The sequence below is a fragment of the Trichoderma citrinoviride genome (assembly GCF_003025115.1).
Source record: "Trichoderma citrinoviride strain TUCIM 6016 unplaced genomic scaffold BBK36scaffold_3, whole genome shotgun sequence".
Taxonomy (NCBI): Eukaryota; Fungi; Ascomycota; class Sordariomycetes; order Hypocreales; family Hypocreaceae; genus Trichoderma; species Trichoderma citrinoviride.
Window position 1 is genome coordinate 312,854 of NW_020194711.1, and position 19,943 is coordinate 332,796.

Below are 19,943 nucleotides of genomic sequence, written 5' to 3' on the forward strand. Positions count from 1 at the left end.
CTGTTTCGCTTCACGGTAGAGGACGCTGGAGAATATCTACCACTGGCGAGAGACGACATGATGAAAAAGACGAGGCGCAACAGTCTGCTGCCTTTCTCGGGAGTGGAATCCAACCGTGGCTCCAGACGGGGCCCGAGGTTGCAGGACTGCCCGAGGGGGCCTGGCGTGCAGACATGATCACCTTTGCCCTCTTGACATTCTTTTTCGTGTATCTCGAGCGCGTATGGTTTTTGAACTTGTACGGGGGTTGAGTGCCGGTGGAAGGGCTCTGGGGTGTGAGAATACGTAGGTAGATAGTTTTCAGAGAGTGGTGCTCAATACAATTGATGGCCACGGACATCTCGTTTCCCTATTTCTTGTGAAGTGTTGGTGACGTTGGTGACTTGGTGAAGATGTGACATACAAAGGCTTGTTTACCACTCCGCCGAGCATATTTCTACGTACATGTATTCTTTCACCAAAGAACTCGCCGACATCTGAAGTCAGACAGCCCGTCCATCCATAATTCAGCAGTCCACGCTCATCTATCCCGCCCCTTGTTTATGCTTCTTTTCTTCCCTTTCCCGTGTCTTTGCCGGTGGTGGTCAGAACGTGTTATACATAGTATCATGTGTGTATGTGGTAGCGTGTCTCTCTCTGTGGTGTGTGTCTCAGTGTAATATGTAGTTGAACCACAAACAAGTCTTGGTCATTGCGTGTGTGCCATTTTCACACTCTGTTCTTCCTTTTCTTCTTCTTCTTCCGTCTCTATTTGCTTTGTTGTGCTGTCTCCATGGCCGACGTCTCCTGGATCTTCTTTTCCCCCCTTTCCTTCAAGGACACGAGAGGCAAGAGTCGGCATAGGGTTGGTGGGTTGGTTGATTGTATTTCTTTATTCGATAACGTGCGTCTCATCATCTCGGTCTTCCATCTTTCGTCTTCATCTTTTTCAACTGCTCGTGCTTGAGGTTCATACTGGAGGTATAGTGCATGTGGGTGACAGAGAATCGTATAGGGGTATACATGCATTTGTATCATATAACCGGCACGCAACGTCACCGACTCGACTGCCTCATAGCCTCAATCGAAGACGCAATCGAAGAGGAAGACGTCTTGTGCCTCGCCTTGGGCGTGCTCACGCCCACGCCCACGCCCGCCATCCCAGCGCTATTGCTGCTGCTCGGCCGCGACGACCCGTTCTCCCTGCTGCTGCTGCTGCTGCCGCCGCCGCCTATGCCTAGGTTGCTCTCGCTGCGGACGACCATGGGGGCGGCGAATTCCGACCGGAGCATGCCCGCGCTGCTGCGATTCTGGATGCCGCCCGTCATCGGCGTGCGCGGCAGCCGGCTCTTGACGCCTCCGGATCCCGAACCGCTGCTGCCGGGCATCGGGTTGAAGTCGTTGCTGATGCGGCGCGGGATGCTCCCGGGCCCGTCGCGGCTCTGGGGGCGGTACATGACGTTGTCGCGGTCCAGGGCGCCTGAGCGGCGTGGGCTGGCGGCGACCTCGATGTAGGCGTTGCCGGAGGCCATGCTGCCTCGGCTCCGGTGCGTCGGGGTTTGTGGCATGGACATGGGCGACCCCAGGCCTTGCGGCGTGTAGTTTGTGTTGTGCCGTGACCCGCGTCTTGACGAGGAGGACGTGAGGTTGACCTGGGTGGACGATATCATCCCGTCGTGCCTCATCATGACGGACGACGCCGGATGCGATGAATGTGCCTTGACCAGCTCCGAGGCAAGATTGCGAACAAGCACGGCGGAGTCCTTCTCGGCGAGGACCTGAATCGAGTCCATGAGCGAGCGCATCTGGGCACTGTTGAGCGTCCGAGCACCGTCTCCGCTTCCCAGGACGCCCGGCTCGCAGACGTCCATAATGGCACGCACAAGCCTGAGCAGGTTGAGCCGTACAACCGCCTTCTTGTGCCCCAGCCGCTGGGTGATGCCGGCAAACATCTCGGGCTTGGCAAGCGACACTGTCAAGCCTGGACTCAGCCGAAGAAGCTTGAGCAGAGGCTCCAAGAGGTTGAAGTCAAACGCGTTGAGCCTATTCGTGCCAAAGCAGGCGACAATGGCGCGCGAAAAGCCGTTGTCCATCAGATGGTTCTCCACGTTGGCCGTTTCCTCCTGCAGCCAGACCAAGATGGCGTCCAGCGCAGTGACTTGCCAGTACTGGTCCGACAGCAGAGATACGTAGAAATCGAGGCCCTTGTTCTGCCAGAGGTATCTCCGCCCCTTGGACCCGGAGTGGGCCATGTCGCAGAGAATGGGCAAGGCGAATTCTTTCGGCGGCCGGTCCGTCTTCATGATCCGCAGTAGCAGCGGGATGATGCCCCCGACGGCAGCGTCTTCCTGTCTTTCCTTGCTGAGCCGGCAGAGGTTGAACATCGTATTGAGAACCTGATTAGAGATCTCGCGAAGGTGTTTGTGGTTTTTCTTCATGCTGTAGCTGAGCAGGTCGATGAGGAAGTCGATGGCGTCGGCCGAGTGCAGCGACTCGATGGTTGTCGAGAGCATGGACAGGTTCTTGATGAACCTGAGCATGGTGATTTGATGCACCGGTGTCATCCGCCGGAGATCCTTGAGGACGCTCTTGAGCACCTGGCGATCTGCCACCACCTCCTTGACGTAGTTCTCGGCTTGGCTAAAAAGGTAGAAGATGTTGACGATGCGTCCCTCGATAAGCTCACTCAGCTCATCCTCGCCCTCCTCATCAAGTACCCGATGTAGAACGAGCGCCAGTGGGTAGAGGATTTTACTCCGTGAGAAGATTCTGCAAAAGTCGTTCTTGGGCGTCGGGCCCTGTAGCTCAAAGACATTCCATATGCCGTTTACGCCGATGAGCACCAGATCCCGGGAGCTATCATAGTCTTCGTCCAGGAACTCGACAAGCACGTTCAGACCGCCGGCTGAAACAAACATCTGCAGCGTCAAAGTCGATGTCTGGTACATTTGGCGGACGAATGCGGCGGCTTCGAGGCGAATCTCGTTGGGGTACTGACGGGCGGCAAACTTGGTGATGATGGGAATGCCGCCCACGAAACACAGGTTCTCCTGGATCTCAACATCATCGAGAATGATCTGTATGACAGTCAGAAAGATGGACAGAAATGTAGACCCGGATTCGAAGACTAGAAACACTGACCGCATTGACAACTTTGAGCAGCTGTAAGATCATGTGGTGCCTGCTCTTCACCGTACAGGGCTCCAGAATCTCCAATAATGGTAGCAATCCGTGAGCACTGATGATCAGATTTTTGGCTTCTGGATTTTCCCAGAGCAATACAAGCTGAGGATGGACGTTAGTATGAAAGTGCACATGGGGCGGTGCAACATCTGTCAGGCACACTCACCAAGTCTTCAGACAGCTCCGCCAAGATATCATCACCTTCCGTCGTTTTCAAAGAGGCCACCAGCTCCTCAACCTTCTCAGCAAGACGCGCATGCCGGTCTCGGGCAATCTTTGCGTCCATGTCCATCTCATCCCACCCCGGATCCATGGACGCAAACGGGTCGTCTTCGTCGTCGTCATCGCCCAGCCAAGAGGTACCTGACATTCGGGACATGAGCATGAGACCGGCATCTTCGGAGCCTCGCTCGCTTTCTTCCTTCTCGGCTATTGATTCCTCGGGCCCGAACACGTCGGAGAAGTCCTCGTCATCATCTTCGGCGAACTTCTGAATCTCGATAGAGGAGCGAGTGCGTCTCATGGGACGGTCGGGGAGAACTGAGGGCCTTGACAGGGGCTTCTTTCTTACTACGCTGCCATCGGGTGCCTGCATCGAGCGAGGCAGGCTTGTAAGGTCAGACGGATGGAAGAGCTGGGGTGCTTCAGGTTGACGCAGGCCGCCCTGTATAGATTCACTCCCTGTCAGCCAGCCGGTCGCTTTCACATGGGAATGGCACGTGAAGGTGCATAGACTTACCTTTCGGACAGCTTGATGGACCTTCTGGTCAAACACACTATCGTCATCGGAGAAGAGGTCGGAGTAGTCCTCGGAGCTTTGCTCCCTGTAAATAGCGCCAGGGCGAGGAGGCAGCTCAAACTTGTTGCTGAAGTGCGACTTCGGGGGCGTCTTCGTCCGAGACAGGTTGGGTGAGGCGCTTGCTGGTTCAGGAGCTGATCTGGACGCTTGGTGCAGTACTTTTGGTGGTGAAGCAGGCTTCGAAGCCGTCATCCTCCTTGACACGGGCCGTATCGTCTGTTCTTGTGATTCCTGGTAGAGCTGTTGGTGTTGTTGTTCTTGCTGGTTTGGCCCCTTGATGGTCATCATGTTGCCTTCGAAATCCCCATCGTAATTTTCCACGTCGGCCCTGAGGTCATTCACTGACGCAAAAGCCTTGAGCTTGTCAGCGGAGAGAAGCCCTCCAAAGTTGTCTTGCGGCCTCAGATGCGGCAGCTGCAAAGCACTCGGTGAGATTGCCGTGGCAAAATCGTCGTCCCAATTGTCATCATCTCATGTGGTGTTAGTGTTCATCAGAAGTTATCAGAGTCAAGAATGCTGGCATACCTAGCTCGGCCAGCTTGAAGGCTCCCACTCCCGGTGCACCAGCACTGAGCCTTGGCTTCGCGAGGCTTAGTCTGCTCTTGGAGGGTGTACCGGTAGGATATCGAGAGATGCCTTCGGCCCCGGCTGATAGGCGAAGAGAAGTCCCGGAGGAATTGAGGGCCTTGTTCCATTGCTTGACCTCTTCGACGGCTTCATTAAAGTTGGCCGGCGGCCTTGAGACTGGCGCATCCGTGCGGCGACATCCCACAATCCAGGCATGCCTGAGGAGTTTTCGAGCCGAGACTCTGAGATTGGGGTCTTTTTGAAAGCACTGCATCAGGAAATCTCGGGCAGCCTATCCTTGCATGTTAGTTCACAACGCTTAGATGAGACTCCCTCACTTCAGGGGCTAGCGAGTTGGCAGGAGAAAAAAAACGTACGGCGGAGATGCCCTCGGGCAATGGAGGGTGATCATCGTTGACAATGGCGAACAATGCCGGCATAGCAGCAAGATTGTGATATGGCGGCCGACCCTGGAGAAGCTCGATGACGGTACACCCCACACTCCAGATATCTGAGGCAGAGCTGGCGCCGGACAGCTGGATGATCTCGGGGGCCATCCAGTAAGGGGTGCCGACGACCTGCGCCTCCTTGTCCTGGCCACCGGCGAGTGTGCTGGTGGAGACGCCAAAGTCGGCAAGCTTGACGGTCCCGTCCTTGGTGGTGAGGATGTTGGCGCCTTTGATGTCGCGGTGGATGACACCCTGGTCGTGGAGGTACTGGAGGCCCTGGAGGACTTGGGTCATGTAGACGCCGACCAGGTTTTCAGGGAACTTGCCATATTCTCTGCATATCGAATGGAGAGAGCCGTTTTCGCAGTATCTGATGATGCTTGGTTAGTATACATGCTTGATACTTGGCTGGAGAGTGGTTGGATCGCTTACTCCAAGATGATGTTGAGGCATTCCGTTGTCTTGACGGCGCCGATGTACTTGACAATGTTGTCATGCTGCTTATGGTCAGCCTTGCTGCATCGTCCACTCAGCCCAGAGGGTGTCTTGTACTCACAAAAAGATTCTTGAGGAGGTCGATCTCGCTCTGTGGTCACATTAGTAAGTAATCAATTTCGGCCAACATCACCCGATTATGCTCAGAAACAAGTCCTGAAGGACAACGGCAAGAAAATCCGTATAGTGCTGCCCCGAACTCACCTCAATCATGCGCAGCTCGCTCTTGGGCAGATCCGTCAACTTGATCTGCTTGATGGCGACGGCCTCTCCGGTGCCCCAGTTGAACGCCTTGTACACCGACCCAAAGGCTCCCTTGCCGAGGCATTCGCCCAACCGCTATCATCCAATCAGCACAACCGTTCTATATCTCTCAACGAGGGCAACCGTTATCATTCTTCCCCTCCCCCACAATCAGACCATTGTCGCTCCGGATAGGATTGTACTCCTGTCCCCCTTCTCCCGTAGATCAAAAAGGGTGTCAAAACACGTACGTAGTCCTTGAGCCCTGGGTCTTGCATGGCCTGGCTCTCCCTTTGGCGCTCCTTGCGAGACGGCGTGGCCTGGCCGCTAGGCGGTCTCTCGCGCGGAGTGCCTGCGGCGAATCGCCCATTGCTAGCGGGATAAATGTTCTCGGCCGGCATCTCTGCGTCGATTGGTTGTGTGGCGTTCCGTCCGGCCTCTCTCCCTCTCTCTTCTCTTCTCTGGCGACGCTTGTAGGGCGTTGTGTATATGTATGTGTGTGTGTCTCGCCTTCTTCCTCTGTTTGGTCTGCGCAGCTCCCCAGTAGGGAAGCCCGGCTCTCTTGTCGTCTATCCTTCTACCTCGACGGCGGGCAAGACAGCGGCGACTGGCGCGGCGGAAGGGAGAATGTCCGTCGGGGAGGAGGAGGAGTCGATGGCATGCCCGCTGATGGGTCTGTGGCTTCGTGTGCCGCTCGCATTCGCCCGATGGTTCAACGGCGAGCAGCATTCATCGAATAGGCGGCGGTGGGGGATCGCTGCAGCAGGCAGGAGGGTCACGCATGGAGGCCGAGAGAGAGAGAGGATGATGATGATGGAGGAAAAGAGGAGGGAAGACGAAGAGAGATGGGAAGAAAGAAAGAAAGAAAGAAAGAAAGAAAGAAACGACCAGAGCTGGCGATGGTGGATTGGCGTCGGCCAGGGCGTGCCGTCTAGGTATGCAGTGATTAGCTAGCGGTGCAGCTCTCAATTCCGGTGCTGCGGTTGAATTGAGAGCTGGCTGTGGAGTTGCAGAGTTGCGGCTTGGTTCAGTTGGTTGGGTACCCACGACCGCCGGACGGAGCTTCTGAAGATGCCGCCTAAAGGGAGAGCAGAGCAGCACTGGAGAGAAGCTTTAGGTAGTGGAGGTAGTTGAGGTGTAGGCAGGGAGACGACTCCAGGGCATCAGGGAGCACTGCATTATTTACCTGGGCTCAGCTGTCGACCTACAATCGTGCCTGTCTCTTCATTACATCCACACCGGCTTCTCGTCGCCGCAAACCTTGCCGTCCCTCGACGCCGACCCTCGTGCTCCCATCGGTCTTTTAGTGATGACGCCTGCTAAAGAAGAAACTGAATAGAAACCTGGATCCCAGATGCCATGGCCTCAGTCCCCACCCATCGCCTTTCGACCCCTGTCCAGCGGGAAAAGCTTCAGCCAAAGTCCATCCCCGTTTGAGCATCCAGCACACATAGAGTTTGCACTTGTCGACCGTCCATGTCCCTTCTGGTGGCTGTGAGAAGTCCGATATTCTGATATGTTACAGCCTTGACACCGACACACGCCATTGTGCTCACCTTCCTGTCCTCCACCCTGTCCCTTCCAGGCATCCCCTGTTCCTCTTGTATCAAACCTTCAAGGGATCGTCAGTGCGCAAGAAAATCGATAGCCGAGCCTGCTAGGTTCAGTCTAAGAGAATGACCGTTGAGCGCAGCATCACACGACGCCGGATCCATGACTCTCATGTAAACCCGCGCACGCACGCGCCAGCCACTTTATCCGATTTGCAATCAAATCCCGTTGCCCAAGAGCACTATGTACGTGTAGGTACGGAGAATAGCAGATCGTAACAGTTTTTTTGCAGCTCAAGTACCGAATATGAAATTGCTGGCTCAAGATGCCATCATGCCGCAGTTCCAAATAGCATTACCCATCATCACATTACTATAGTACATGCCGTTTTCTCGTCAACCACATCCAATCTGGTGTACTAGGTAGTCAGTCAGTTTCCCTTTCCCGCCAGAGAGGGCGTAAAAACCAAACAGGTATAATTCTCCAAGCCAATCGACCAGTAAGAAACAAAAGGTGCCAATATGCGAGGCAGCAACCATCTCCGCTTTCCAGGAAACGGTACTGCTTTTCTGTATGAGCTGACGCTCTCAGTCTTCTCCAACAAAAAAATCTCCCCCCTCACCATTGGGACCCGTCCTGGGGAAGAGTTCGATTGAGGCCAGCCTCAGCCCACCACTCGTCCGGGATATCTTCTCTGGCCGCAAGACTGCGGACGATTCGCTGCATGCCTGACCACTCTTCGTCCCCAGTATGAGCACCACGACCGCTGCCTGCTGATCCTTCCCGGTTCGGCTGGAGGCGGCCAGGTCGGCTCTCATCTTCTGAGCCTGAGCCTGAGGTCCGACCGTGGGCTAGCAGCAACGGAGAATCCCGGGGCGCGAGGCTCCGCACACGTCTGGATGCTTCAGGCCGCTGAGGCGGTACTCCAGCTGCTGGGACGCCGTTGAGGCTGTAGAGGCGCACAACCCCGACGTCTCTGGTAAGTGCAGCAGCCCGAGACTGCCAGTTGGCGTAGTCGTTGTTGTCTTCGTCTTCGTCGTCGTCGTCAGACATTTCATGTCCCGACTCACAAGCACCGTCAGCAGCTTCGTCAGGCACGCCTGGGGCAGGCGGAGGAGCACTGGAAGGGCCTGCGGTCTGGGATGCGGCTGCAGACGCAAACGAGGACGTTGCGCTCGGCGGTTGCGGATCGGGCGTCAGCGTCGAGAGTAGGGTGTCCCAGCCCTCTGGACTCAGGCTTCTATCACGGTCTCCTAGGCCATCATACGAATTGGAGTCGGGGCGGTTGTTGGCGTACGAGTGCCGCATGAAAGCGCGGAACTCTCGCGCCTGTGCTTGGTTTCGGCGCCAACGTCTGTAAACCTGAAAGGCGTTCGGCTGAGATATGTCGTCATTTGACGGGGATTCGGTGCGCGACCTCTCCGGCCCGTCCCGCGCAGGGCGAAGCGGTGGTGTACCGGTTTGATGAGAACGGTGCTCATGGGGGTTGCGATTGCGCCGGAGATCGTCTGGCGCAACCTGAAAGGGTATGTGTTAGCGACCTGTCAATCAGTCGAGTGCTGCAGCCGGGGAGGCAACTTACAACGCGCGCGCGCCGTGGTCGAGGTTCAGCGTTCCACCAAAAGTCCCTTTCGGCTCGAGCTTCATCATCCCTCTGAGAAGAAGGGGGACTAAAGCTATGCCAAGTGCCGCCGAAGATGGAGCTCATCTGCTGTTCCAGATAGCGATCTCTCCGTGGCGGCCGGTCCGGCCTGGTGGTGACATCTCTCAATGCCTCGCGCGCAGGGCCAGGAGATGGCTCTGGCTCGTCGGCATGAGACAACTCGGTCTCCCAGCTGGATGCCCCGACCCTCCGCCGGGGTTGCGGGTCAGGCGGTGGTGGAATGTCGACAATGCGGACAGCAGCGCGTCTGATGGCATTTCGCCTGTCGCGAAAGCCTGCCTGAGCCGAGCGCCTGATGGCTGAGCGACCAGGAGAGAGGACATCACGCTTGGTCGCCTCTTTGTGAGGGAGATCGGTTTCGACAGGGGCAACGAAGAGTCTGCCGTGGACGGTGAAAGGTCAGTCGGGATGTGCGCGACGCAGCAGCAAGAGACAGGAAAGGCGACAAGGCGAGGGGGTAGTTGAGATGGAAAGAAGAACAAGAAGACGAGGCATGGGCAACGCCAAGCGCAATGAACCCGTCGCGACGATCAGCCAGATGCCAAGAGAGCAAATAGGCGCGCCATGACAGGGAGTGACAGTGCGCATTACGCGCGCCAGCGAAGACGGCTGTTGTAGATAATCCAACAGAGACAGAAGTAGAGGCACAGGGAACCAGGGCAGGGGGCCGCCAATGGTCCAAGCAGCGGTTTGAAGAAAAGAAGAAGCCAGGGGATGATGAGACTCACGGGCGACCCATGGCGCATGTGGTTGATTTAGCAGATGATTTGCAAAGGAGCGACACCCGGACGGCGAAAGACGAAAAAGCGCGGCAATGGATTCGGATTGAGGGCGCTATGCAGCCTGCAGCGCCTGGCGGGCGATCTGACGATGACGGCAGTTGTTCGCGGCGGAGAGTCGCTGGTAGTTGTGTGTGGGGATGTACTGATGAGGGAGGGAAGGCTGATCGTCTTTCAGCGAGTCGGCGAGATGGAATCGGGCGAGAGAAAACGAGCGAATGGCGGTGGTGATGATGGAGGAGCGACGGCAGAGGGTAAATGGCGAGGCGGCTGAAGAGGAAGATGCTTTGCATCTGTTTGTGGCGCGGATCGGATTGCACGCGAAGGAAGACATGGGGAGCGTCCAACGGGGACAAGCTGTGGCGGTGCGGCAAAATCTGATGCTTCCAGGTTGTTCGTGCAACGATGCTTCTCAGCCACAGACAGCTGCAGTGGATGTGAATCAGTGGCTGGTGCGCGTATGTATCGACTGAGGTGTGCTAAAGATCAGATGGTGAGATTTCGGCATGACTAAGCCAGCTTATTCTTATCATGAGAAATCGGCTCGGCTTCATCCACCGACGACATCACAGTGAGTCCGGGAGAAGCAAAAGCACACCTCTCACTATATCAATCAGTCCTCAACCCCCCTCGTCTCCTCTGAGAGGCTCAGCTCCCTCCTCTATGGCTCCCGCGGCCTGAAATCTCCCGCTTCAGCCCGCTCCCATGCCGTCTGCCAAAGAGGTCAACCGGGCTCTGGCTCGCATCAGAGCCGTCATGCCGGCCGAGAAAAAGGTGGCATCAACAAGCCGCAACATCCGCCTGGGCCTGGAGCGCATCAGCCACGTCGTGCCGCAGCATCAGAGCTGGCTGGGCGTCCATGTGGGCGGCACCAACGGCAAGGGATCCGTCTGCAACCTGCTCTCGGGGCTGTTCAGGCTGTCCGGCATCAGCCATGGCATGTACACGTCGCCAGCCATGCCCGAGAGGCACAACGGGGTGACCATCAACGGCCTGTACGTCAACAAGCGCATGTACGAGATGGAGGTGAAGCACATCGAGGACAAGTTCAACCGGGTTGCGTCTGGCTGGCGGTTTGCCGCCGGCGAGGATCCGGGCAGCCTGACGCCCTTTGAGCTCGAGACGGCGGCCGCCTTCCGCATCTTTGAGAAGATGCATGTCAACTACGGCATTGTCGAGGTGGGCATGGGCGGCGCTACTGACGCGACCAACATCATGAGACAAAAGTCCGTCACCGTCATCACCAAGATCGACCTCGACCACCAGGAGTACCTCGGCAACACCATCGAGGAGATTGCAAAGGTCAAGGCCGGCATCATGCGGCCTGGCGTGCCCTGCATTGTCGACCACTCCAATTCCAGCTCAGTGCTCAAGGTTCTCCGGCGGCATGCCAACAGCATCGGCACCCAGATCAGCCCGTCGTGGAAGGGAGAGTCTCTGTTGGCAGGGCTTGATACTGAGCGCTTCAAGCTGGAGGACTATGAGAGGCAGAATCTCCTCTGTGCGACACTCGCCTTCCGACACCTGTTCCCGAATCTCGAGATTGACGTCAACAAGCTGTTGGCAATGGAGCCTTTCCCGTCTGGGCGAAAAGAGCAAGTCAAGGTTCTTGGTCTCACCGGTGGCACTCGTGAAAAGCCGATTCTCGTGGATGGCGCTCACAATCTGCTTGGAGCCGAAGCGCTGGCTACGTATGTGCAGCACCAGGTCCGCCGGGGAGACGAGCCAGTTTCGTGGGTCATGGGACTGTCAGCCAGCAAGAACAAACCGTTTGCTAAAGTCATCTCGACCCTGGTACAGCCCCAAGACAACTTTGCCTTTGTCGAATATGCTCCCGCTCCCAACGAACCACCCCCTGCGCCTGCTGAGCTCGGCCGCGAGATTGGAAGGTCCATTGTTCGCCATGAATCTCAGCTGTACGACGGGGATCCTCGGGTCGGCGCAGGCGTCCAATGGGCTTGCGAAAAGGCCGGCGACGGTCCAGTCATACTGACGGGTAGCCTTTATCTGATTAGGAACTTTTACAAACTGGACGGCGTTGAGCCAAAGAGGAAGACCAAAACACGGAGGCCAGGTGCCGCGCAGCTGTGGTACTACATACAGCTATCGCAGCAGCGAACGCTGACTCCTGAAGAAGCCAGGGAGTTCAAGCGAGCGCGGAGACATTGGTATCTGTCGCCTGCGCGTAACTCTACTTTCAGAGGGGTGAGGTACGGCGGCCAACCCAGGTCCGCCCGCGTTCCTGAGCGGATCCGTGCCTTGCAGCGACAGGTCGAGTTTCACAAGAAGCAGGCAGACGGTTACCGTAGCGCCATAGAGAGTATGGAGAAGGACCTGGCAGCTGGACCGCCCGATGCGGCCGCTGCCACCGACTCGTCCGACCTGCAAGTCAGCATGGAAACGCTCAAGCGGCACCGCGAGGAGCATCTCAGCGCGTACAACAGCGCCATGTTCAAGCTTCGGGGATATGTGCCTCTGCCCGAGAAGAAGTACATGAGCTACGAGCAGGTGTTTGGACGGCCGCCGAAGCCCAAGGTGCCTCAATTTCCCTTTCCCGAGGATGACGGCACGGCTTTTGCAACAGCAGATGAAGACGTCGCTGCGTCCCGAGATGTCGGGACTGCTTCTCAGCCTGGTCAAGCTGCCCCCGGGGAAGAGAACAGGGCAGAATCATCACGGAGTTCGCGCTTTGGGAAAAGGGCCGGTCGTCGGGACGGCACCAGCAAGGAGACGGCTGCGGCCGAGGCGCGCGACCTTGTCGACAAATTGACGAGGGGGCGTGTCGTTTCTGAGGCCGAGTCGAGCAAGCCGTGATCGGTCAAAGGGGTTGGCGTGTATGATATGATGGAGATTTTGTATGAAACGGACGGTTGGCGGCCTCCAATATTCATGAGATGGATAAAATAGTCAGCTCAAAAGGCAATGCTGGCAACTATATAGAGCGGTGCTTGATCTTGTTTATACATTTCGGTTTCAACACATCCAGCTTTGAGTGCATAGAACCGTGAACATGATTTCAGAATTCAAGAGATGCATCTACTGGCTGTTGACTGTCGTATCAAGAGCCTCCATCACCTATCTCGATTTTGATATGCAAGTCACCAACACTAACCCTGAACCACCGCATTTCCAGCATCCACTTCTCACCTCAAACCATCCTACCTACCTTACGCAAACCTCAAACCCAGACATCAACATACCCAGCAAGAATGTCTTCGCCAAACCACTTAATCATCGTCTGCTGCCACGGCATCTGGACCGGCGGCCCCTCCAACGGCTGCAACGAGGACGAATGGCTCATTGCCGATTTCCAGCGCGGCGAAACGGCCACGTTTATCGAGCACATCAAGGCCGGGCTTCGGTGCCTCGCTGAGGACTACGACAATGCTGTGCTTGCGTTCTCCGGGTAAGAAAAATCTTTACTTGAATCTCAACTTTCAAAATGAAGAACAGAGAAGCGTTGTTCTTGTTTAGGTTTGAGTGCTGATGATTTGCTGGGGTGGGCATTTGTATGTTAGTGGCCCGACTCGCGGAGAGACGGAACTGAGTGAAGCCCAAAGCTACGCCAACATTGCCTCCTCCAACAACTTCTTCAACATCATCATCCCCTCCACGAATAACCCCTCAAACAAAATCCTGATTGAAGACCGCGCATTGGACTCTTACCACAATATTCTCTTCAGCCTCACTCTGTTTCACACCCGCTTTCGCACTTGGCCTGTGTATCTGACGATTATATCGCACGCCTTCAAAAAGCCGCGCCTCATCAATGGCCACTGCCCGGCTATCGGGTTTCCCCTTGAGAGAGTGAGGTTCGTGGGGATTGATCCGCCGGGGATGACGAGCGGGGAGAACGTCGACGGCATCAAGGGCGTTGGGCAGGCTGTGGACGATTGGACGAGGGATCCTCATGGGAGGGGGGAGGTGTTGGCGGGAAAGAGGCGGAGGAGGAATCCGTGGGGAGTGTGGCAGGGGGTTTTTGAGCGGATGGGTGTTGATAGGGGGGGCTTGGTGACGGAGGGGGAGGGCGAGGGGGAGACGCTGGTTGATGGTGCGCCGAGGCCGTGGCAGTGAATCTCTTTCTGGGGAGCTGCTGGAGGCGTTGTGACAAGATTGTTACCTTGGTCGTAGAGAGCGAGGAATCAATTGCATAGAGCGAGCTGGTTACTCAAGTCATCAATAATCACATATACGAGACGCATTCAAGCTTGTCCATAATCGAGAGGAACCTCTCCACGCTCCATCGTGCGTACGAATACAAGACACTCTCCTCCCCCGTGCAATAGCACTCCAGAGAGAGTCTTAGCACCGAGTACTCGAGCAACGAGCCGCCCAAACAGCCCTAGGTAAAACTCGGAACAGAATCAGATTGCGTTTGTCCACGTTGGACCACTGCTGATTATTGTCTTCTAGACCCAATTCAAGCAAATCTCGTCAAGACGTTCAGGGGCTTCTTAAGCGCCCTCCATCCGATCTCTCAAGCTTCCATCGTCTATAACTCAAGAGCTCTTCTCCACAAGCTTGGCGACAGCATGGAGGAATGTTTCAGGAAGTACCTCGACGAAGTCTACGAAACCTTCGAAGACCACATCCTAGCTTTTGAAGCCGCAGAGGAGAGAAGTATCTTTTACCTGAGAGAACTAAGACAAGCCGTGGAAAGGCACCATTATATGATCCTGCGCCTCGATGCTTCAATAACCAAAGCTCTGAGCGAGAATCGATCAGCCGCTGAAGCTCCTGAGGTGATTGAGGACGAAAAGACGCCTGTTGATCCGCAGCAGCAGCCGCAGTCTGCCGGGCATGGCTCCCCCAAGAAGCAGCATAATAACCGGTTGAAGACACAGCTCAGCAACGTCCAGGCCAACCTGGATTCGGCCCTCTGCGAGATGAAGTCAGACACTTTCAAGAGATTTGCGGACCTAGAGGAAAGAATCGGTGGTATCGAAAAGAAGTTGGATCAGATGGCGCGGTCCGTCGGGAAAGAGGCGGCGTCTTCCACCAACGCAAGTGCATCAGATTCAAACGCTGAATGGCTTTGTTGCCTTAGTCCTGGAGGCCAAGGAATCACTTCCAGAGAGGGAGCTGGAAGCCTACATGTACATATGCTGCCATGATAAATAGCGGTAACGCACGCTGGTCTCTCAGGGTTGGTGGAGTTGGTGGAAGTGTTTCCGGAGGTCAAGGACTGTCGCAGGTATCAGGAAGTATGGTCAATAGAGAGTCTCAAGTCATAAGCTACTGGATCATATCCAATCATAACGTAACGTAGGGGTTGATAGACATGTGTTCCTGAAGGAGCCTCACCTAACAAAAATACCTACGCTCGCAGTCATTGGTATGGTTGTTGCCTCAGGTTACTAGCACAAGTCGTTCCTTCCTACAGCAGATGAGGTAGGTACTAGGTATGTATCAGAGATAAAACCTCGTCACGCTCTACAAAACAAAGTAAAGGTGCTCTCTCTCATTCTCTCACTATCAAAACCACTCTTCCTCTGCTACCATCAACCAGCATCATGCCCAGAGTCTCCAAGTTCAAATTCGCCAAGCCACTTCGAGGTGAAATGCATAAGCCCACCCCAGAGCCCCCATATTCACGTCGAACAACTACTCATTATTCAACTCACAGGCTTAACCCAATCATTCGGCGTTTACTCTCGAAACGCGTTGGGTGATCCTGGCCCACGGACTCCCCTCCACCTCCCGGGCTTTATCACCGAAGATCCAGACAGCATGGAAAAACGAATCAAGAAACATGTCGAGCATGGCGTGAAGAAGCTCAACACGCATGTCTATGACCTGGAAGATGCCGTTGAGGCGGGAACGAAATCGGAGAGAAAAGACATCAGAGCCATCTCTCAGCAACTGAAAGAGGCACAGGAGAAAATCGACAACCACCTGGACGACATCAAGAAAGGCATGGAACAACAGCTGGAGCTGGTACAGAAACTCGGTCCCTTGATAGCAGAAACGGCGAGAAATATTGAACTCGGCAGGAAAAGATCAGCAGCGGAAGCGTTTCGAACGGATGAAGACGACATACAGATTCGGACTCGGACTGGGCTATTCCAGCAGTTGGAGAGACGTCTGGCTATGCACCTTAGCAACACTCAGACGCATATAGAGTCGGCCGTATATGAGATGAAGTCGGGGACATTCAAGAGACTAGCAGATTTGGATGAAAGGATCGGCGCCATTGAGGAGAAAATGGACAGGATGGCCCGCTTCATGGCAAAATGGGAGGCTGTGTCTTCTGCCAACGCTGGTTCATCGGGTTTGGAAAGTGTATAAGCTGTTTATCTTGGTTTCAGTGTCAGTCGGGTTGAGATGCGGTCGGGCTTGATCCAACACAGCCACCCACCCCTTCTAGGTATCTAGATCGTCTGTATATAGGTAGGTATACATAATCACATCTTCGCTCTCGCCTCACCACCATCCCTTCCACGTCTCCCCTCCCCAACAACCCTCACCAGAAAATCCACGGCATCGCTCACCATCTCCGCCGAAAACTTGTGTCCAACACCCTCGTACACTCGATCATCCACCTCCAGCCCGCCATCCTTGTACCACCCCTCCGCAGCGTCCTTCAAGACGCCAATGAGCGGCTGCGCGTGCTTGTACGGAACCAGCTCGTCTGCGGCCCCCGAGCACAAGAGCAGCTTCTTGCCCCTGATGCGGCGGCCGTCAAAGATGGCACGCAACCGATCCTGCTCAGACTGGGAGAGGGGCAGTGAGGGAACGGGCTCCGTGCCGAAGAGAATGCCTTTCGGATCACTCTTTCGAATGGCGGCAATGGTATCGGCCGGGAAATACTTGCTGCCCAAGAACCCCGTCTCGCCGCAATCCAGCTTTGATGCCGCAGCACGACTACTCAACAGACCTATAACATCCTCTGTCAGCAACTCATCTACCGTCTCTCCAAAGCCTCACATCAATTCAGAGAAAATCTCACCCGCAAGATCTGGACATCCCACAACCACAACCGCCGCATCCACCCTCTCCTCCGCAAACCAGCTCTCCCACGCCGCGTGCCCTCCCAGGCTCCACCCCAGGCAAACGTGCCCGTCCACCTCCTGGCCCCTGCCCAGATACCCGCCCACCTGGTCCATGAGCAGGCTCACGTCCGCCGCGCCGGCCCTCACGAAGCCCAGCATGTCCATGGCGTGCTGCTCGTTGCCCTCGTCCCACGCCCCGTTGGCGAGCGCGCTCACCGTCCGGGAGCCGTGGTTCGGCATGTCGAATACCAGCGCCACGAGGCCCCTCTGACTGTGCTGCTGCTGCTGCTGCTGCTGCTGCTGCTGCTTTGATAGACTGCTCTGCTGGCTCTGGTTCCATGCGTAGACGGCCCGTCGCGCAATGTCGTGCATGATGCCCCTTGCGCGCGTCCGGGGATGGAGCAGCCACAGGCACGTCACTGGCGCGGGCGCGGGGGGGAGTTCCTCGAGGCCGTAGACGTCGACGAGCAGGCCGGCCATGGGCTTGGTGGTTACGGAGACATTGGGAGGAGGGGGGAGGCCCTTTGTGGTGTATTCGTTGTCTTTGACCATTTTATTGAAGAAGAAGCTGATTTTTGTATTGATGATTCAGGAGGAGGAAAGAGTGCAGAGTAGAGGAGTGAGAAGAGGGATGAGAAGTGAGAGATGAGAGTTGAGCTGACGTGAGGGATGATCAAGAGCGATGACCTTTCATCTTACAGACGGCTCTGTAAATGCCGTTGATCTCGAGTGATAGAAAGTGTCAACGTGCGTAAATGCCTCTATTCTGCTTTCGGATTAGTCATTCAGCTTCAATCACGAAATCATGGCTCCCAAACTCGGCAATCGGATCTGCACATCATCGATCAAGATAGTCGGCTTCTTAGACAACTCTGAATCTCAAACTGCCTTGTTTGACGCCAGCCAGCGAAAAAAGACAAGGTGTTGATGTCCCAAATTCTTCACAACATATAGTGGCTTTGGTCATGTCGCAGCTTCAGATAAAGTATTCATATACTGCTGTCTAACAAGAGGGTCGAAAAAGGATTGGCTCGCTCCTATATGTATATGCTACCCATGCAAACACGGCAGTACCCTGGCCGACTACCTGAAGAGCCTCCAAGGCGCAACACTTGTGAATCTCCCGGTCATTGGGCAGACATTTGGCATGCTTTTACTCCTGTACATGCAAGAATCCGCCCTTCGTTCGTTCGCTCTGTATAGGTATATCCCTCTTCCTTGGCGATTGGTTGCAGTCCCCTGTGTTTCCCGTGTAAATGGCTGATCTAGTTCAAAGCCGCGGTCCTTCTCCTGTCTTTTAATTCCCTGGCTTATCCGTCGTCAATCTTCAATCCACCTTCCAGTGATCTTGGTCGTCTGTGCTGAGCATGAGTTCAACCCCGTACAGCACCATTGTCAACCCCACGTTGATCCACCGCCAAGTGCTGCCGCCCACGTCTCCGCCCCTGAGCGTCCATCCGTCCGGCCCCTCGCTCGTCGAAAAGTGCTGTAGCAGCAGGCTGGTGTAGACGGATATCAAGATGGTGGGCGAAAAGTAACTGAGGAGGCTCAGGAACATGGATGCCGCTTCTGACTCGTCCCAGTCAGGCTCGTGCAGCATGGCGCGGGCGCCCAGGTCCCGTACCGATGGGATGATGCGGGTGGCGCAGTAGAAGACGAAGAGGCGGTATGCGAGAGAGATGATGACGGACGGCGTGATGGTCTGGAACGCCGCGTACAGCAGGGCGAGCGAAGAGTGCAGAGCGCCGGGGAGGGTGCTGAGTATGTGGAGCAAGGTCGAGTACGAGGCCATGATGATGGGCGGAAGCGGGGGGATTTCGGGCTGAGACGAGGCTTGGTCCTCGGTGGGATAGTTGCCGTCGGAAGGGAGGTAGTCGGTGAAGATCTGATAGACGCAGAGCACGACGTAAGCAAAGAGGAGCGACGACTCGACAGGGCTGCCGCGGCCGCTGCCGATGCCGTACGCGCACAGAAACACGGCCGTGGTCATGGTGGCGCCGATGAGCGTGGCGTCGATGTTGCTGATCTGGGGGAACTGGGCCACGCGCCACAGGAAGTAGACGGCGCTGGCGATGATGGAGCCCGAGAAGGCAAGCAAGACGATCTAACAGATTGGTACGGTTAGCTTATTAGCTGCTGATGTGCACTTCATGATATGTCTGTCTGCACTTACCACCCAAGTATCGCTTCGCCCTCGGTTCACCAGCCATCGAGTAATCTGGCCCGCCGCCTGGATGACGAGCAGCGTGCAGAAGCCCTCGAGCAGCTGAAAGACGGGCCCCGAGTAGCGCAGCACATTGTCCCAGGAGCCCAGCATGATGGTCTCGAGGAAGCCGTCCTTGCCAAACATCCACTCGGTCCAGCTGGTCTTCCTCGAGTGGAAGACGCCGCCGAGGTGGCGCTGCACCCAGCTCGAGCTGCCCGCATTGGCGTCGACGGCGAACTTGCCCAGGGCCCAGATGAGCAGCGAGGGGATGACGAACCACTGGGCCAGCCTCAGCAGCGACACAATGGTCCAGCGCACGCGCGACGTCTCGGGCGTGGCCAGGCGGATGGCCGAGTAGAAGATGTAGAAGATGGACAGCCCTAGGCTGTAGGCCAGCCCGCTGTCGCGCCCGCCCACATCAAAGGCGACGGGGATGGACAGGACGATGGCGAAGAGGAAGACGCTGCTGAAGAAGATGCTGAATGGCCACCACATGAGCGCGGCTGGGGGGGGGCGGCAAGGCGTATATTGCCGTGCTGCTGTCGTCGATGGTTGGTTCTTTGTTTCGTCGGCTTCGAGAGATTCGATTCCAAGGGAAGGGGGCAGCGACGGCAAAGATGCCCAGCTCCCCGAGATACAGTCGCCCGGAATCGCTCCCTCACCAGCGGCTACTCATCTGTCTGTCTCGCCCAGCACGGGTTTTGCCCGTTGACTCGCCGTTTGTTCGTCAGACAAGAGCCCGAGATCGGTGCGCAAAGAGAGGAGAGGAGGGAAGGCGTCCTCCCTGCTGTATCTTCTTCCGGCTTCTTCGACTTGGGCTTCTTCTGCGTCTTCTTCTCCCGTCTTGTTCGTCCTGCAAAAGGCGAGCCGAGGCAGCTCCGTCGAGGCGTTTCCGGTCCCTTTCCCACAACCCCGATTATTTTTGTATCTGTATTTTTTAGCTCGTATGACAAACCCGCGCCAAGATGCCCGTGAAAAGTGTCCACTCTGGGATCACGGCGGGCGTCGTGCTTATCGGCGCAAGACGACAGGACCTG

At 56.0% G+C, this 19,943-nt stretch overlaps 7 protein-coding genes across 7 annotated transcripts; 3 read left to right on the forward strand and 4 right to left on the reverse strand.

The window, feature by feature from the left end:
- Positions 1-1,034: 1,034 nt before the first annotated feature.
- BBK36DRAFT_1113720 (hypothetical protein) lies at positions 1,035-5,993 on the reverse strand (the record flags this gene model as incomplete). The annotated part of the gene is made up of 9 exons (XM_024889944.1): positions 1,035-3,056; positions 3,121-3,264; positions 3,329-3,826; positions 3,902-4,431; positions 4,487-4,820; positions 4,906-5,356; positions 5,382-5,404; positions 5,677-5,811; positions 5,919-5,993. 9 exons carry the CDS (start codon positions 5,991-5,993, stop codon positions 1,035-1,037), a joined length of 4,212 nt encoding a protein of 1,403 aa, XP_024751816.1.
- Positions 5,994-7,884: 1,891 nt separating this feature from the next.
- On the reverse strand, positions 7,885-9,668 carry BBK36DRAFT_1138615 (hypothetical protein; the record flags this gene model as incomplete). The annotated part of the gene is made up of 3 exons (XM_024893252.1): positions 7,885-8,784; positions 8,849-9,308; positions 9,658-9,668. The coding sequence occupies 3 exons, from the start codon at positions 9,666-9,668 to the stop codon at positions 7,885-7,887; spliced, it is 1,371 nt and encodes a 456-aa protein (XP_024751817.1).
- Positions 9,669-10,413: 745 nt separating this feature from the next.
- On the forward strand, positions 10,414-12,522 carry BBK36DRAFT_1156760 (Mur ligase; the record flags this gene model as incomplete). Its single annotated transcript, XM_024893952.1, has 1 exon — positions 10,414-12,522. One exon carries the CDS (start codon positions 10,414-10,416, stop codon positions 12,520-12,522), a length of 2,109 nt encoding a protein of 702 aa, XP_024751818.1.
- Positions 12,523-12,917: 395 nt separating this feature from the next.
- BBK36DRAFT_1166410 (hypothetical protein) lies at positions 12,918-13,782 on the forward strand (the record flags this gene model as incomplete). Its single annotated transcript, XM_024894910.1, has 2 exons — positions 12,918-13,114; positions 13,269-13,782. 2 exons carry the CDS (start codon positions 12,918-12,920, stop codon positions 13,780-13,782), a joined length of 711 nt encoding a protein of 236 aa, XP_024751819.1.
- Positions 13,783-15,426: 1,644 nt separating this feature from the next.
- BBK36DRAFT_1113038 (hypothetical protein) lies at positions 15,427-15,996 on the forward strand (the record flags this gene model as incomplete). The annotated part of the gene is made up of 1 exon (XM_024889866.1): positions 15,427-15,996. A coding segment is annotated over one exon (570 nt), but the record flags the coding sequence as incomplete, so codon positions are not given.
- A 116-nt stretch (positions 15,997-16,112) lies between these two features.
- On the reverse strand, positions 16,113-17,252 carry BBK36DRAFT_1156762 (hypothetical protein; the record flags this gene model as incomplete). Its single annotated transcript, XM_024893953.1, has 2 exons — positions 16,113-16,585; positions 16,658-17,252. 2 exons carry the CDS (start codon positions 17,250-17,252, stop codon positions 16,113-16,115), a joined length of 1,068 nt encoding a protein of 355 aa, XP_024751821.1.
- A 775-nt stretch (positions 17,253-18,027) lies between these two features.
- On the reverse strand, positions 18,028-19,401 carry BBK36DRAFT_1113852 (ICE2-domain-containing protein; the record flags this gene model as incomplete). The annotated part of the gene is made up of 2 exons (XM_024889959.1): positions 18,028-18,804; positions 18,874-19,401. 2 exons carry the CDS (start codon positions 19,399-19,401, stop codon positions 18,028-18,030), a joined length of 1,305 nt encoding a protein of 434 aa, XP_024751822.1.
- Between the last annotated feature and the right edge of the window lie 542 nt (positions 19,402-19,943).